We start from the raw sequence: 18,261 nt of genomic DNA on the forward strand, positions 1-18,261 counted from the left end.
TCACACTTAAAAGCTTTGTCACAGAGAACATAGGCCTATCTCTCCTATTGGTGTGATTGACATCCAGCGTTGTTTAAGCCCGCTGTGATTTTGTCCTGTTAATAGGCTTACTAAGTACATTTACTTAAATAGGTAGGCCTACTTGTACTTTACGTCCATCCATCCATCCATCCATCCATCGTCAACCGCTTATCCTGCGTACCGGGTCGCGGGGGGCTGGAGCCTATCCCAGCTGGTATCGGCGAAAGGCGGGGTACACCCTGGACAGGTCGCCAGTCTCGCAGCTTGTACTTTACTTGAATATCTTAATTTCAAGCTACTTTATACTTCTTTTTGCTACACTACATTTATTTAACCGATTGGCTTATAGTTAGTCCTTACAGATTAAAAAAACCCAAAACTAATGAGGCAGACATTATCTAGGAGATCAAATGAAGAGTCAGCAGGAAGCTCCGACGATAAACTGTCAGGAATCATCATCAAAGAAGCAGTCAGGATGCCACCTGAGGTTGTGGTGAGACACATCTGTGCTGGTAAAAAAATGTTACGGTTAAAGAAAAGTAAGGAATTCGACACAGTCACCAGAAACATAGACCTAAAGGCATGCACTTACGAAACTTGAACGTCAGAATATAAAATAAGTAGGCCTAGGCTATGTCATCCACTGAAAAAAATAAAAGATAAATGAGCAGCATGAACATTATGGTGTCACTTTTCACCAGATGAATCCTCCCTTTTTTCCGTCATTCAACCAAGAATGTAAAAATTAGTAGGAATGGTAGTCCCTACCAACATCGACCTCTGAATTTTCTCTAGCATCTATCTCTGGGTAGCTGGCTCTGCGTACCCCTGTCTTGGACACCTTTGCTCTGTCTGGTTCTCATTGTACCACGTAAGTTAATTCCCAAAACATAAGACACAAACGATGAGGGAATACAGTATCATGCTAACCATGTTGACTCAGAAGGGATTATATTAAGTGATATTTGAAAGCAATACGGGAATGCCTGAGAGCCTACTGCATTTTATTCCATTATATTTTGAATTGTCTCCTGCCATCGGAATTGTGTGCTTCTCTTTACACAAATAGATACAAAAATAGATATCTTTACACATAGGCTTAAAGATTTTTCCACCATGAATTGATGCAAAAAGGCAGATATGGGTACAGGGAAAAAATCGCCTGAATGCAGGAAATGAGGTGTTTAATGCCCAGAATTTTCTGAGGGACGACCCAGACACCCGCGTAAGCTCCAGTGTCGAAACAACATATGGCTTTGTATTCAAACTTTATCTCCACAGGGTGGTGGGGTAAAAAATCATGTATTCCGACTTTAAATCCTGCTGAAGTATATTCCACATGAGTGGACAAAATGTTTCAACACCTCAGTCGTAAAGTGGTATTATCAATCAATTATTAAATATACATTTCACGTATTTTCTGTAACCTGTAACAGTACGTTGCATCTTTTATTAACATAGGCTATTATACTTTTATAAAGCGAATAAAAGCATATTTCTGTGAAGGCTATTTGTTGGTGTGAATACACTCACTGGAATGTCCGGATGTGACAGGTTTAATGCGACTGTTACTGAGCTTTTTTAAGTGTCATATTTGTAGGTGATATCACGTGGGAGGAGTGGCTAATTGGTGCTATTTAATCATGGGCCTATCTGTTTGCATCTTGTTGCATTTCATACTCTGGTGCTGCTGTCTGTTAGATTCTCCAAAAAAAAGACTCCCAGATGGTACTGCTGTGGGCTCTCGTGTTGGGTATGCTTTTTCAGCTGGATTTTTAGTTGTGTAAGAGACTGTTTGAAAACAATATAATCATGCTTCTTGTTACATCCTTTCAGCTTGGCTGGCTTGCGGCTTCACCACTGTCTGTGGTAAGTAAGGCTGAGTAATTTTCCTTGATTGTCTGAGCTCCTGGCGCAGGGTCACTCATTGGGTAGCCCCTCTTACAACTGATTGCCTATTGTTTTATGTGATGTACTGGTTCAATTTTTCTCGTCCTGGCTGGGATGCTTTATAAAGTAGTGTTCGCTGCAGCTCAGTTTGCTTGTTTTACTATTGTCGTGGGGTCCAAAAACCAGGATTACACTGTAGGCTACTTGTGGGGTCCCAGTTTTTTAGGGACCAGAATGCTGGACCCCACAAGATTAGGGGGCTTTAGGGGGTCAAGACTTGGTTTTAGGATTCAGGTTAGAATTACGTTAAGGTTAGGTGTAGGGCTAAGGTTAGGTATGTAGTTGTTATGGTAAATCTTACGGTAAGTAGCTGGGGAATTTGTGTGTGTGTGTGTGTGTTTGTGTGTGTGTGTGTGTGTGTGTGTGAGACTAAATACTTTTGCTGCTTCTGTGCGCTGGAAATTAACTTTTCTTTCAGTCTGCATTCTGCACAGCGCATGTCAAATTCGTAGAAAGAAATTAGGACGTGTAGTTATTTTCTTTATTGTATCATTACATGCAGTTGTCTTCTCTTTTTTTCGCCTTGTGTTGAAATTGGAAAAACCCTCAGACATTGTTTGGCGCCTAATGCGTGTGCCTTGCGATGCTATTGCAGCACATTACAAAGGCAACTATTCAACATTTTACCTCAGGCTTTATTGTGGCAAAGTGACATGGGAATGGAGTAGGTGGCATGATCAAAGGGTGGTGTTTTGAAGGGTTGGATTGACATGCAGGTGCCTATAATTTTGACACCTGACATAGGCTATAGCCTAAAGGGATCCTGGTATTAAGGTGGAAATCAACACTGACAATGGCAATATGTTATGTAGCTTATCTATAGCCTATGTGTTTTTATATACCCATATGTGTCTTTATATACCCATTGTGTTTTTCCATATAGTGAATTAGGCTATGTTGATAAAGGTCAGGGTGTCATTGCATTTTACCCAGGACTACAAGCTTGAAGTGTTGTTTTTGGTATAACGTAGCCTCCAAACGGTCACCTCCACAAATTGTTGCCAGTGTAAGTGATTTAGACTATAGCTTATAACTTGGAACTTTTGTGTTTGTTGACAGAGTCTGATGTGGGAGGAAATGCAACTTCTAAAAACGACTGTTACCGGTGAGTAACCTTTCCTGTGTTTGCGTGTGTGTGAACCATAGACTGTATATAAAAAGGTGTGAACATGTATTAGTTAATCAAGTTGCCCATTGTGACTGTGTAAGCAGATTTATGTACATTGCTCAAAACAATTAAGGAAACACTTGTATAATTCAATGAGAACAAAATGATTTGACAACAGTCATTGGAGTTCAAAATCAGCACCTGATTGAGGGCTGGATTCAAAACCACACCAAAAATGTTAAAAAAATGAAATCACAGGCTGATCCAACTTGCGTGACTTTTATCACGGGGACTCATAATGTGACTTAGCAGTGTGTATGGCCCCCATGTGCTGTTTGCTTTCCCGACAACGTTTGATGGATGGTGTCCTAGGGGATCTCCTCCCAGACTTGAATCAGGGCATCCATGAGCTCCTGGACAATCTGTGCCGCTGCTTGGCAGCACTGGATGCACCGAAACACAATGTCCCAAAGGTTCTCAATTGGATTCAGGTCTAGGGAACTTGAGGGCACACTGCCCTCCTCTTCGGGAAACGTCCTTCCTGAGCTTCAGGCATACAGGCGTCCGTCACACCTCCCACCAATTGTACTTCTCTCATCCCAGGGTGCCGCAGTCTGACACAAGGGACCCTTATTCATGAGGGGGGGGGGGGGGGGTTGCTGCCACCCAGAGGACTTTAAACAATGTAGTCAGAATGACTCATGACCTGTGTAGTCTGGACTCCAGTAATCTTGTAGCAGATTTTGATAATGCTGCTGGGGCTGTTCTTGTCTTTCACAGGCAATCCATAAAAACAGCAGCAACTTTCAGTACACAAATGATAAAAACTACATAAGATACTCTAGGAGACATTGAAAGAATTCAGCTTTTGCATCATTTGGATCCTTAGTTGTCCCTGTTTTGAGACTGACTCTATGTCTATATCAAACTTGACACATGGTTCCTAAGTACTTGTACGTCTCTACACTTTCAACATTTTCTCCATTAATGATGGTGGCTTCTGGGTTTAAACATCCAGGAACTGCCTACACACTCTAGCTACATGAGGCGAGGCATTGCTCTGCTCCAGGAGGAGCCCAGGACCCACTGCACCAGCGTAAGGTTTTACAGTGGCTCTGAGGATTTCATCCCGGTAGCTAACAGCATGACTTCTCCAGATTTTTTCACGTCTGTCACATGTGCTCACTGTGAACCTGCTCTCATCTGTGAAGAGAATGAGGCACCAATGGCAGACCTGCCAATTGTGGTGTTCTCTGGTGAATGCCAATCGAGCTACACAGTGCTGCCCTGTGAGCACAGATCCTAGCTAATATCAGGTCAGCTGTTGGGTTGATGCCCCTTTATGGCCTTGTCCATCTCTCCTTGTGTAATGGTCCATCTCCTGGTATTTCATCCATGCTATTTAGACTGTGCTGCGAGACACAGCAAACCTTCTTGCAATGCGTGGAATTGCTATCCTGGAGGTGCTGGACTATCTCTGCAACCTGAATGGGCTGCAGATACCGCCTCATGCTACCAGTAGTGACAAGGACACAAGCAAAATGCAATCAAACAATCAGTCAGGAAGGATAAAGAGAGAGCACCTGCAAAACCATTTGCTTATACGTCCTAACTCGACAGATTGATATTCTTGAAGTTTATTTGACTTGATGTTATACTGTGATGATTAAATGTACCCTTAATTTTATTGAGCAGTGTTTCTGCTTACACCGTCACAATGTGCAGACTTCCTGTGGCGGACAAAGCGCAAGTGCCCATATCATAAATCATTAAAGTTTATGGTGAAGACTTGTTTTAAGGTTAGGGTAAGGTTGGGTTAGTAGTGGTAATGATTAGGTTGTATCTTCAGGAAATTAATGCAGTCAATATAACAATTATATGATATCCTCTGATGTGTGTCGCATGTGTCTTATACACTGAACCATCGCCACCACTTTCAGAGGTTAAGTCCATAGGTTAGGAGCTAGAGGATACATTATGTCAGTGAAGTTCCTCACATGTATGGAAGTATAAACATGTGTAATGACAGGAGGATATAAAAGGGCTATGCATAGGATGCACTAATGCTGTTTTGAAGCTGATACTAAAGTCTGATATTTTCCATATCAAACAATACTGATAAAATCATTGTTTTCCAGCAGCAATCAGAATATCAGTCATGCTTGTCCTTGTATAAGTTGCCAGTGACTATAAACTTTGGTCACAATATATATGATCTCCAGAGGATTATTCCTAATGACGCTGGTGACCCCTCTCCACGTTCCCCAGGTCAAAGACTCAATAGTTGAGGCCATGGCCTCTCAAATTCTAAGCTCAGGTTCACCATGGATTTTGGTCTATCAATTGATTCAGGGTATCCATCCCAATGTTTCCACTAAAAGCTTTTGCCTAGTGTATGTCAGGCTAAAATATCCACTTTGACAAAATAAATGTTTCCTTCCATCTCATTTTATTTACTGAGCTTAATAAAACCATTTCTGTAGTGCCATCCTCTGAGAATAGCAACGCGTTTCGGTAATATTATTAAATTCTCTCAGCCCACCCTCTGTTCTCTTTGGTGTACACTTTTAAGATTGTTGCTGTTGAAAATCCCTAAACCTACCCTGCTGGAATCTTAAAATGTGATCACAGGTCATTTTTTCCCTGTGTAATACATTCATATGCACAGCAAGGGTGTAACTGTTATGTTTAAGTACTGGTATGGGTGTGTATGGGTATGTTTTCACCAAAGTCCATCAGAGGGCAGTATTACAAAGGGTAAGAGGTGAAATGTGCATAGACATGGCAGGAGAAAATTTTAATCAGTAAAATTACTGAATTTTCTATATATTGACCGTTAATGATGATAACTTGGAGTATGTTGTCAATGTCTTGCAGAAAAATCTGTATGGATATGCATTATGACATCTGCGAGGCTGTGTACTGTGAGAATCATCTTCGTCTAGGGGCAGGGCGTTCATGTTGTGGCAAGCAGGCTTTCAACCCTGCAGTAGCCACGTGTTGTAAAGTAACACATGGATACAACATAACAGGTAATGACCACACATTTGTGTCAAATGTCAAGATATGGGAATGTTGATTTTGTGATTTTATATAAAAATGGAGGGGAGCTGTTGAATGTGGTTAATTAAGTAAGATAAGTTAATAATATTTATAAAGGTACTTAATGGCACAAAGAACAAAGGCTTTGTGTGGCAGCTACTCTTGTTTCAACGTCGGTGCTCTTCCTCAGGCAGCGTCAAGATGTTTATGCTGACTTGCCTACAAATAGTGCAAAAGCAGGAAGCATATGATGATTGCATCATAAACATGGCAACCATAATTATAAAACAGCAGTAAGATGCTTACGCTTTCAGTAAGGAGTACTGGAAACACGTTCTTCTTACATATTACACATGATCAGACTCTATTAGTAAAGATAGAAATATTGTAAGAGATAATAATCCTGAGGAAGCCTACTGAATAATTTAACTTACAGATCAAAGAAATTAAGACACAATATCCATCCAATGGAAAAGAACCAGTATCTAGAATTTTATGTAAAAACATTAATGTTTTTTTCCCACTGATCGTTTTATAATTTTGCTATTGATTTATAAATTCACATTAAAATGTACACACTGTACAGAAACAGGTTGTGATAATGAAAATATAAAAACCGAGAATCGAAGAAGAATTTGTCAGCTAAAACCAGCTCTGTGAATATTTTGTGTTTCACTCATCTTCACTTGCTTAATGTACAGAACATATAGTGCAGATGAAGTGCTTTCTAACTGACTTAAGCACCTATTGTAAAAAAAAAAAAAATAGAAGCACTTTCAGCTATTACTGTGGTGCAATTGTCTGTATCTTGATGTCATCTACGTTTTCACAGCTCATGTTACAGAGGGTCTTAGTGAACAGGTATCATCTTGCTGTGGACTGAAGGCCTACAACTCACTCAATGAAATATGCTGCCAGTCAACCATCGTAGTCAAACCAGCGCCTAAGGCCCAATGCTGTGGTAAAGGTGAGTAGAGCTGGACACAAATGATGGATATAAAACATCATATCCATGTTGTTATGGTAATGTATGTCATTCCCACTAAAAATTTGACACTAATTGGCTTTGTTTCCATTCATTTTTAGTAACCGGAAAGGTATAACCAGACACCTATGACGGAGGTGTTTGGGCAGTAACAGTGAGGCTTAGTAGACTACAAAAAGTTTTGATTCGGCTAATGTTGCAACTGTTTTTCCTCAGTTTTAGACAAATGTACATGTAATGCATGTTCTGTTCTGTTCTATTCTATCTAAACATGTGTGGTCTGCAGGATATGCAGTAGGTTGTCAGCTGAGTTGTGGCTGAGATAAAACTTTAAAGAATCATCCTGATCTTTTCCACAGAGGCATTTGATGAAGAGAAGCAGCTGTGCTGTGGTCCGAAAAAGAAAATCCTGACAAGGAACTCCAGTGACCACGAGTGCTGTGGATATGACCAATACAACACGAAGACTCAGTGGTGCTGTGTGGGGGATCGAATACTTGAGATACATCCTATAAATTCCAGTAGCTGTAAAGGTGAGCTCTTATGGCCCTATACACTGTGGGACAACAGCGATCTTACAAGTTTTCTGCATTTCACACTGTGCAAGACGGAGCAATAAAGTCTTGGTTGTTTCAGATGTCAATCTTGAGGCATATTGGATTGAGCAGTGATTGCCCATTGTATCTCAGCTCTATGATGTAAATACGACCCCAAAAAAGCAAGCAGAGACATGTCAATAAACGTGCACTGCTGTTTAGAAAAAGCTGCATAAAACAACTTTCCTACTGATGCTGTTTTTTCTAAATGGCTCTTAGAATAGATACAATCCTGTGTACACATGCCAAAGTGGTATTTGCATGAATACTGTACATCTATGGGTGTTTACAGTGTCGCATTTGGCAAGTGTATTCTATGCATGAACTTAACGGTTCCTTTGCTATGAGAACAATTAGATGGCTAATATTGCCACAAAAATGCGAGATGTGTGAAAGTCCCTGTATACATTGCTACCAAAGTGGTATTTGCATGAATACAGTACATCTATGGGTGTTTACAGTGTCGCATTTGGCAAGTGTATTCTATGTAATTTCATTAACATTAACAGTGAGGCTTAGTAGACTACAAAAAGTTTTGATTCGGCTAATGTTGCAACAGTTTTTCCTCAGTTTTAGACAAATGTACATGTAATGCATGTTCTGTTCTGTTCTATTCTATCTAAACATGTGTGGTCTGCAGGATATGCAGTAGGTTGTCAGCTGAGTTGTGGCTGAGATAAAACTTTAAAGAATCATCCTGATCTTTTCCACAGAGGCATTTGATGAAGAGAAGCAGCTGTGCTGTGGTCCGAAAAAGAAAATCCTGACAAGGAACTCCAGTGACCACGAGTGCTGTGGATATGACCAATACAACACGAAGACTCAGTGGTGCTGTGTGGGGGATCGAATACTTGAGATACATCCTATAAATTCCAGTAGCTGTAAAGGTGAGCTCTTATGGCCCTATACACTGTGGGACAACAGCGATCTTACAAGTTTTCTGCATTTCACACTGTGCAAGACGGAGCAATAAAGTCTTGGTTGTTTCAGATGTCAATCTTGAGGCATATTGGATTGAGCAGTGATTGCCCATTGTATCTCAGCTCTATGATGTAAATACGACCCCAAAAAAGCAAGCAGAGACATGTCAATAAACGTGCACTGCTGTTTAGAAAAAGCTGCATAAAACAACTTTCCTACTGATGTTGTTTTTTCTAAATGGCTCTTAGAATAGATACAATCCTGTGTACACATGCCAAAGTGGTATTTGCATGAATACTGTACATCTATGGGTGTTTACAGTGTCGCATTTGGCAAGTGTATTCTATGCATGAACTTAACGGTTCCTTTGCTATGAGAACAATTAGATGGCTAATATTGCCACAAAAATGCGAGATGTGTGAAAGTCCCTGTATACATTGCTACCAAAGTGGTATTTGCATGAATACAGTACATCTATGGGTGTTTACAGTGTCGCATTTGGCAAGTGTATTCTATGTAATTTCATTAACATTAACAGTGAGGCTTAGTAGACTACAAAAAGTTTTGATTCGGCTAATGTTGCAACAGTTTTTCCTCAGTTTTAGACAAATGTACATGTAATGCATGTTCTGTTCTGTTCTATTCTATCTAAACATGTGTGGTCTGCAGGATATGCAGTAGGTTGTCAGCTGAGTTGTGGCTGAGATAAAACTTTAAAGAATCATCCTGATCTTTTCCACAGAGGTTTTTGATAAAGAGAAGCATCTGTGCTGTGGTCCAAACATGACAATCCTGACAAGGAACTCCAGTGACCACGAGTGCTGTGGATATGACCAGTACAACATGAAGACTCAGTGGTGCTGTGTGGGGGATCGAATACTTGAGATACATCCTATAAATTCCAGTAGCTGTAAAGGTGAGCTCTTATGGCCCTATACACTGTGGGACAACAGCGATCTTACAAGTTTTCTGCATTTCACACTGTGCAAGACGGAGCAATAAAGTCTTGGTTGTTTCAGATGTCAATCTTGAGGCATATTGGATTGAGCAGTGATTGCCCATTGTATCTCAGCTCTATGATGTAAATACGACCCCAAAAAAGCAAGCAGAGACATGTCAATAAACGTGCACTGCTGTTTAGAAAAAGCTGCATAAAACAACTTTCCTACTGATGCTGTTTTTTCTAAATGGCTCTTAGAATAGATACAATCCTGTGTACACATGCCAAAGTGGTATTTGCATGAATACTGTACATCTATGGGTGTTTACAGTGTCGCATTTGGCAAGTGTATTCTATGCATGAACTTAACGGTTCCTTTGCTATGAGAACAATTAGATGGCTAATATTGCCACAAAAATGCGAGATGTGTGAAAGTCCCTGTATACATTGCTACCAAAGTGGTATTTGCATGAATACAGTACATCTATGGGTGTTTACAGTGTCGCATTTGGCAAGTGTATTCTATGTAATTTCATTAACATTAACAGTGAGGCTTAGTAGACTACAAAAAGTTTTGATTCGGCTAATGTTGCAACAGTTTTTCCTCAGTTTTAGACAAATGTACATGTAATGCATGTTCTGTTCTGTTCTATTCTATCTAAACATGTGTGGTCTGCAGGATATGCAGTAGGTTGTCAGCTGAGTTGTGGCTGAGATAAAACTTTAAAGAATCATCCTGATCTTTTCCACAGAGGTTTTTGATAAAGAGAAGCATCTGTGCTGTGGTCCAAACATGACAATCCTGACAAGGAACTCCAGTGACCACGAGTGCTGTGGATATGACCAGTACAACATGAAGACTCAGTGGTGCTGTGTGGGGGATCGAATACTTGAGATACATCCTATAAATTCCAGTAGCTGTAAAGGTGAGCTCTTATGGCCCTATACACTGTGGGACAACAGCGATCTTACAAGTTTTCTGCATTTCACACTGTGCAAGACGGAGCAATAAAGTCTTGGTTGTTTCAGATGTCAATCTTGAGGCATATTGGATTGAGCAGTGATTGCCCATTGTATCTCAGCTCTATGATGTAAATACGACCCCAAAAAAGCAAGCAGAGACATGTCAATAAACGTGCACTGCTGTTTAGAAAAAGCTGCATAAAACAACTTTCCTACTGATGCTGTTTTTTCTAAATGGCTCTTAGAATAGATACAATCCTGTGTACACATGCCAAAGTGGTATTTGCATGAATACTGTACATCTATGGGTGTTTACAGTGTCGCATTTGGCAAGTGTATTCTATGCATGAACTTAACGGTTCCTTTGCTATGAGAACAATTAGATGGCTAATATTGCCACAAAAATGCGAGATGTGTGAAAGTCCCTGTATACATTGCTACCAAAGTGGTATTTGCATGAATACAGTACATCTATGGGTGTTTACAGTGTCGCATTTGGCAAGTGTATTCTATGTAATTTCATTAACATTAACAGTGAGGCTTAGTAGACTACAAAAAGTTTTGATTCGGCTAATGTTGCAACAGTTTTTCCTCAGTTTTAGACAAATGTACATGTAATGCATGTTCTGTTCTGTTCTATTCTATCTAAACATGTGTGGTCTGCAGGATATGCAGTAGGTTGTCAGCTGAGTTGTGGCTGAGATAAAACTTTAAAGAATCATCCTGATCTTTTCCACAGAGGCATTTGATGAAGAGAAGCAGCTGTGCTGTGGTCCGAAAAAGAAAATCCTGACAAGGAACTCCAGTGACCACGAGTGCTGTGGATATGACCAATACAACACGAAGACTCAGTGGTGCTGTGTGGGGGATCGAATACTTGAGATACATCCTATAAATTCCAGTAGCTGTAAAGGTGAGCTCTTATGGCCCTATACACTGTGGGACAACAGCGATCTTACAAGTTTTCTGCATTTCACACTGTGCAAGACGGAGCAATAAAGTCTTGGTTGTTTCAGATGTCAATCTTGAGGCATATTGGATTGAGCAGTGATTGCCCATTGTATCTCAGCTCTATGATGTAAATACGACCCCAAAAAAGCAAGCAGAGACATGTCAATAAACGTGCACTGCTGTTTAGAAAAAGCTGCATAAAACAACTTTCCTACTGATGCTGTTTTTTCTAAATGGCTCTTAGAATAGATACAATCCTGTGTACACATGCCAAAGTGGTATTTGCATGAATACTGTACATCTATGGGTGTTTACAGTGTCGCATTTGGCAAGTGTATTCTATGCATGAACTTAACGGTTCCTTTGCTATGAGAACAATTAGATGGCTAATATTGCCACAAAAATGCGAGATGTGTGAAAGTCCCTGTATACATTGCTACCAAAGTGGTATTTGCATGAATACAGTACATCTATGGGTGTTTACAGTGTCGCATTTGGCAAGTGTATTCTATGTAATTTCATTAACATTAACAGTGAGGCTTAGTAGACTACAAAAAGTTTTGATTCGGCTAATGTTGCAACAGTTTTTCCTCAGTTTTAGACAAATGTACATGTAATGCATGTTCTGTTCTGTTCTATTCTATCTAAACATGTGTGGTCTGCAGGATATGCAGTAGGTTGTCAGCTGAGTTGTGGCTGAGATAAAACTTTAAAGAATCATCCTGATCTTTTCCACAGAGGTTTTTGATAAAGAGAAGCATCTGTGCTGTGGTCCAAACATGACAATCCTGACAAGGAACTCCAGTGACCACGAGTGCTGTGGATATGACCAGTACAACATGAAGACTCAGTGGTGCTGTGGGGGATCGAATACTTGAGATACATCCTATAAATTCCAGTAGCTGTAAAGGTGAGCTCTTATGGCCCTATACACTGTGGGACAACAGCGATCTTACAAGTTTTCTGCATTTCACACTGTGCAAGACGGAGCAATAAAGTCTTGGTTGTTTCAGATGTCAATCTTGAGGCATATTGGATTGAGCAGTGATTGCCCATTGTATCTCAGCTCTATGATGTAAATGCGACCCCAAAAAAGCAAGCAGAGACATGTCAATAAACGTGCACTGCTGTTTAGAAAAAGCTGCATAAAACAACTTTCCTGCTGATGCTGTTTTTTCTTAATGGCTCTTAGAATAGATACAATCCTGTGTACACATGCCAAAGTGGTATTTGCTTGAATACTGTACATCTATGGGTGTTTACAGTGTCGCATTTGGTAAGTGTATTCTATGTCATTTCATGCTGTATATTGATTGGTCGGTTTATAGATGGCACATGGGGAGAATTTCATATTTTTCCGATTTTGATTGACAACCAAAGATTTGACCACATTTCTTTCACGATTATACATTTTTATCTGAGACATGAAAAAAGCAATGTATACAGGGACTTTCACTCATCTCGCATTTTTGTGGCAATATTAGCCATCTAATTGTTCTCATAGAAAAGGAACCGTTAAGTTCATGCTCATTAAGGTGTGTGGTGCCTGTATGTTGACAAGATATTTGCCTTCACAGCTCAGATCCCAGGGTCAACTCTCTGTGGACAGAAGGCCAACAACACACTTAGCGAGCTATGCTGTCAGTCAGCTGTTGTAGCCGAACCTGCACCAAAGGCTCGATGCTATGGTAAAGGTGAGTAGAGCTGAAAAAAAAATCACAAGATAAGCCTTTACATTTCAGTGAAATCATGTAGTACTTCAAAGAAGTATGCATAAGATCTACACACGATGAATCATGTCAACTTAGTTGTGACTGAGGTAAAAGTGATACAGTTTAAAGAAATCATCCTGATCGTTTCCACAGAGGCGTTTGATGAAGAGAAGCATCTGTGCTGTGGTCCAAACATGACAATCCTGACAAGGAACTCCAGTGACCACAAGTGCTGTGGATATGACAATACAACACGAAGACTCAGTGGTGCTGTGTGGGGGATCGAATACTTGAGATACATCCTATAAATTCCAGTAGCTGTAAAGGTGAGCTCTTATGGCCCTATACACTGTGGGACAACAGCGATCTTACAAGTTTTCTGCATTTCACACTGTGCAAGACGGAGCAATAAAGTCTTGGTTGTTTCAGATGTCAATCTTGAGGCATATTGGATTGAGCAGTGATTGCCCATTGTATCTCAGCTCTATGATGTAAATACGACCCCAAAAAAGCAAGCAGAGACATGTCAATAAACGTGCACTGCTGTTTAGAAAAAGCTGCATAAAACAACTTTCCTACTGATGCTGTTTTTTCTAAATGGCTCTTAGAATAGATACAATCCTGTGTACACATGCCAAAGTGGTATTTGCATGAATACTGTACATCTATGGGTGTGTGGTGTCTGAACAATAATGCTGCGATGATGTGTTGAGAAGAAATCCGCTTGACACTGTTCTTGATCATAAAAGTTTTATTACATCAAGGAGTTCAGCATCAATTACAAGCTCTGCAGCAGTTTGGAGAGTGACCCAGCCCGATGGACACTCTGTCTCTCTGTACATAAAACATAGCTTATATAGGACATGTTAAGGCATCTGTTAGACACCATATAAGGGTCTGAGTCTGCAAACTAAGGCACCAATCCATATAAGGGCACAGTTCTATAGGATAAGTGTAGACATCTGTTAGACACCATATAAGAGTCTCCACATAACCACTGACCTCTGCTCTCCCCTTAAAAGGTCACTAATCCTCTATCCAGCTGCTACAGTGCTATGTTAAGCTGTTATGCATCAAATGCACATATGTTATACACCACAGGTGCTTACAGTGTCGCATTTGGCAAGTCCTCCTGATCATTCTGATCGTTTCCACAGAGGTTTTTGATAAAGAGAAGCATCTGTGCTGTGGTCCAAACATGACAATCCTGACAAGGAACTCCAGTGACCACGAGTGCTGTGGATATGACCAATACAACACGAAGACTCAGTGGTGCTGTGTGGGGGATCAAATACTTGAGATACATCCTATAAATTCCAGTAGCTGTAAAGGTGAGCTCTTATGGCCCTATACACTGTGGGACAACAGCGATCTTACGTTTATTACAAGTCTTGTGAGATTGGATAAAACCCTATGAAATAAGTTACTTTAAATTATCACATAGACATGTTGGTCTTAGTAGACCCTACTTCTCATTATCTACAAGCCTGTCAATGATGTTTAAAACAGACGTGAACTAACTTCAGACTGAGTGCACTGAATGTTATCTGTTTTTGTTGCTCAGGTTGTCCAGTCTTCAGACCCAGAGAGTAGCAAAGGCAAATGTCTAAGCAGGGTTTAGTCTAATCTTGTCTAAAGTTGAAAAAATGCTTTTTGTTCTGTTGTAATGAGTCATGCATTCAAAATACTTTGTGCTATGTGTCATCACACAGGTGTGCAACCACAGGTAAGAAACAACCCTTTATCTTCAGTTTACATGATTTACCTCTCTGTTATGAGGGTGCTCTGTGAAATATTTTCATTTTTGTGTGTGTGTGTGTGTGTTTGTGTGTATTTTTGTTTAGAAAGTTCAGGACTCTCAACCCAATTGGTGAGTCAACCAAAGGTTGTCACACGTTGACACCTATAACCATGAAATCCTCCTCCACAGTAAAAATTGTGTTGTTAAATATTGAACCAGTTTTGGTCAATGTAGTAGCAACGCAAAACTTGACCCAGTACCAATGAATCTTTTTGACCCAATTTTGAATATTACGTAGCCATTTACATGTTACTAGGTTATTGACCCAGTGTCAAACACAACAAGCTCAAGTTTTACCTTAAACCTGTCACAAATGTATTGTTTGTTGTACAAAACAATGTGCATATGACATTCTAACCCTAACCCTATTTCTAGGAATGTGTAATGTCTCATCAGCATGCTCAAGATTAACAGAACAGAGACCCATTTATACAAAAACTGCTGCATATTGCCACCAGAGGTCAAAAATTCCACAGGGAATCTTTAACCTAGTTATTGTATTAGTGTTAATATGATCTTTAGTATGTTAAATCAGAGTCATGCACATTTTTGACACTCTTGGTAATTTTACTGTACAAAGAACTGTGTGTCAGTGCTTTATAGTGTTCATGTGATGTGGACTGCTTTTGTGTTTATTCTTGCTTATCTTTGCACATCCACAGCACAAGTCTCTATTACAATCCAAATGACTTTCGCTGCTGTGAGAGAAACCAGACAAAGTCTCATTGGTGCTGCGCCCCAGGTATGACAGTGGGTGTGTTTGTTGTGATGAGTGTTTTGAGTGTTTGCATGTGTCAGTTGCTATCTGATGGTACATTATTTCATCAGTGTTGTATCTGCTACGTTTGAATTTTTATTTTATACAACGTGAAGTACACATGTAACAGGTGGTCCAACAAGGCAGTTAGTGATTCATTTATTCTGACATTTGTTTGTTGGATACATTAAGTAACCAGGTGAAAACACTGACTACTCAAACCAAAACGAAAAGTAGACCTTAAACAGTGGATGGTTAGACTGTACAGTATAATATCAATTGTAAAGCATGTCAGCTTGTGCGATGAATGCGTATAGGGCCAAAGAGCATAAGCAGTTTCCCCTTTCCCGAAATGAACTTGGCACAAGATTGATCACAATTTAAAATATATATTAACTAGCATGGTTAAACAGCATTCTCTCATCAAGGAATCCAGATAACCATGTAAGTAATTATAAATTCATCCACATATTTAATTTTTCTCCTAAGGCGAGTATTAGACACGAAAACATCCCAATCGCTAATTTTGTTGTAAACACAGAGCTTATTTGGCACATACAGGAATGGCTGGTGGTGATGAACATCTGGAAAATTCTTTGTGAAACTAGTGGTGCGTTCCATTTACCTCAGAAGTCGGAGGTCGGAGCTGGGAATGACGTCACACCTGAGTTGATGGCATTCCAGTTACAAGTCAAAAACCTCGCTCGGGCAGCCATTGTTTACAACTAGCCAGGGGTGCGTTTCCCATACAACAACGGAAGGTAGCATGAAACTATCTTTGGACGATGCATCGCTAAACTAACAAACATCTGAAGTATGACCGTTTCCCAAGACTGTTGTACCTTGTTGGTACCACCGTTGTTCAGAAGGTCTCTCACTCGGCCCATAGACTGCACCACCTAACATGCATGCGCAGTCTGTGACGCCGTGCATGCGGCCCTCATGTCACCCTAGACCAATGACATGTCAGCAATTAAGTGCCTCAATCGCAGAGACAGTTTTCAGTCTCCCTGCTTACAGTTGCAACCGTTCAGGAGGACACTGTTGTCACATCTTTTGTCTCTAGTTCAGAGGAGTTTTGCTGGAGTTCTGGATAATGCTTCATTCTTATTCTGGACTGTGTTTTTTCCTTTCCATATTCCGTGTGCGTCCTTGAGAAGTGAGTATAGTGTCTAGTTTGTTTGATTTATCATGTGTGATGCTGCCGTGTGTTTATCACCCTGTCTCACTTCGTAGCATATATTATATATTGCTGTGTTTGTTTTCATGTTTATAATCAATATATACATAGTTTAGGTCGGACTTTCCCTCCCGTTAATTAGTACTGCATGTGCTGACGGGTCAGTAAGGGGCCGTCACGAAATTACCTAGTCTGTGTGTCATTAGTAAGCCTATGCAACAGAGCCTTTTCAGTCCACGTGTGTAAAAATATTGAAGCTCCCTTATTTAGTTTGTGTTTTCTCTTTAGAAGTTATCCATCTTTGTTCATTTGTCCTCATATCTGTCATTATTGACACTTGTTTATGTCATATTATATTGCTTTTATTCATTACTATTTCAGATGTCTAAAATGTCATATTTGTTTATTCTCTTTACAGTTACCGCACACACAGTTACCTCACACACACACACACACACACACACACACACACACACATACAAATAAACATATACTCATACTAGATTTCATTCTACAATAAACAAGTTGACAAGAGTGTCATTGGATTGGGAAGATTACCAACATCATCTTAATTGTTCTAACCGGACAAACTGTGGAGGTGTACAGCCACAAAGACACATCAAATAATTAATTCATTTAGAGGTCTCAAGTTTGGGGATCTGAAGTCAACACCTCTTTTATAACCGTGGTTTGAACTTAGTTTGAACCAACATAGTTCGAACTAACATGTTTCCAGGTGTGTTTGTCTGACTTTCACAGCATGAAACTCACAAAATGTTGTAATATTCTGCCTAAATATATCAGTTGTGACCGATATTAAGTGACATTATTATGCTAACTTATTATTTAGGCTTTTCATATTATAGTTGTACCTGCAATAACAAGAAATCAACAATAGTATTTATGAAATCATTAATCATTTTATTTTTCCTAAATATATGCTATAACTTTATAGCGACATTTTAGAAGAAAAAATTATTTAATTAAAGACATTTAGTTAAACAGGTTTAATCTGAGAGTATCTTCATTTCAACCAGGGGCGATTTTAGACCATTTTTGAAGCACCACTAAAAAGATTATACAATAATTTATTATTAATTACTGAAAATTATTTTTTCACCTCTAACATTAGATTTTGGAGAAGCAAGAGAAGGGACAACCAATTAGCCTACAGTTTCATATGGCTTTTCTTACATTAAACGGATTTAATATCCCTAAATACTGACATTTTTCAGTTTCTAATGTTTTACTGAATGTGCTGGCGGATTGGTCAACGGCAGTGGAAGGCTGTTAAGTGTCTGTCATCTGTGCCAATCTAATACTTTCAATATTGA

The 18,261-nt window shown here is 39.7% G+C and overlaps 1 protein-coding gene across 1 annotated transcript; it reads left to right on the plus strand.

The window, feature by feature from the left end:
• The first annotated feature begins 1,699 nt into the window (after nucleotides 1-1,699).
• Nucleotides 1,700-12,355, plus strand: LOC119917771 (galaxin-like). The gene is made up of 11 exons (XM_038738195.1): nucleotides 1,700-1,774; nucleotides 1,858-1,890; nucleotides 3,031-3,076; nucleotides 5,957-6,111; nucleotides 6,954-7,088; nucleotides 7,466-7,639; nucleotides 8,416-8,589; nucleotides 9,366-9,539; nucleotides 10,316-10,489; nucleotides 11,266-11,439; nucleotides 12,216-12,355. Exons 1-11 carry the CDS (start codon nucleotides 1,747-1,749, stop codon nucleotides 12,353-12,355), a joined length of 1,407 nt encoding a protein of 468 aa, XP_038594123.1. The 5' UTR covers nucleotides 1,700-1,746.
• The last annotated feature ends 5,906 nt before the right edge of the window (nucleotides 12,356-18,261 follow it).

The sequence above is a fragment of the Micropterus salmoides genome, unplaced genomic scaffold, assembly GCF_014851395.1.
Source record: "Micropterus salmoides isolate LMB-PRFRI ecotype aquatic unplaced genomic scaffold, ASM1485139v1 Ms_hic_scaffold_2201, whole genome shotgun sequence".
Taxonomy (NCBI): domain Eukaryota; kingdom Metazoa; phylum Chordata; class Actinopteri; order Centrarchiformes; family Centrarchidae; genus Micropterus; species Micropterus salmoides.

Bases quoted from the DNA above. Each gene is read 5' to 3' on its own strand.
- LOC119917771 (XM_038738195.1), top strand. From the start codon at position 1,747: ATGGTACTGCTGTGGGCTCTCGTGTTGG. The intron at 1,891-3,030 runs GTAAGTAAGGCT...GTTTGTTGACAG, and splicing joins CGGCTTCACCACTGTCTGTG to AGTCTGATGTGGGAGGAAAT. The intron at 7,640-8,415 runs GTGAGCTCTTAT...TCTTTTCCACAG, and splicing joins AAATTCCAGTAGCTGTAAAG to AGGCATTTGATGAAGAGAAG.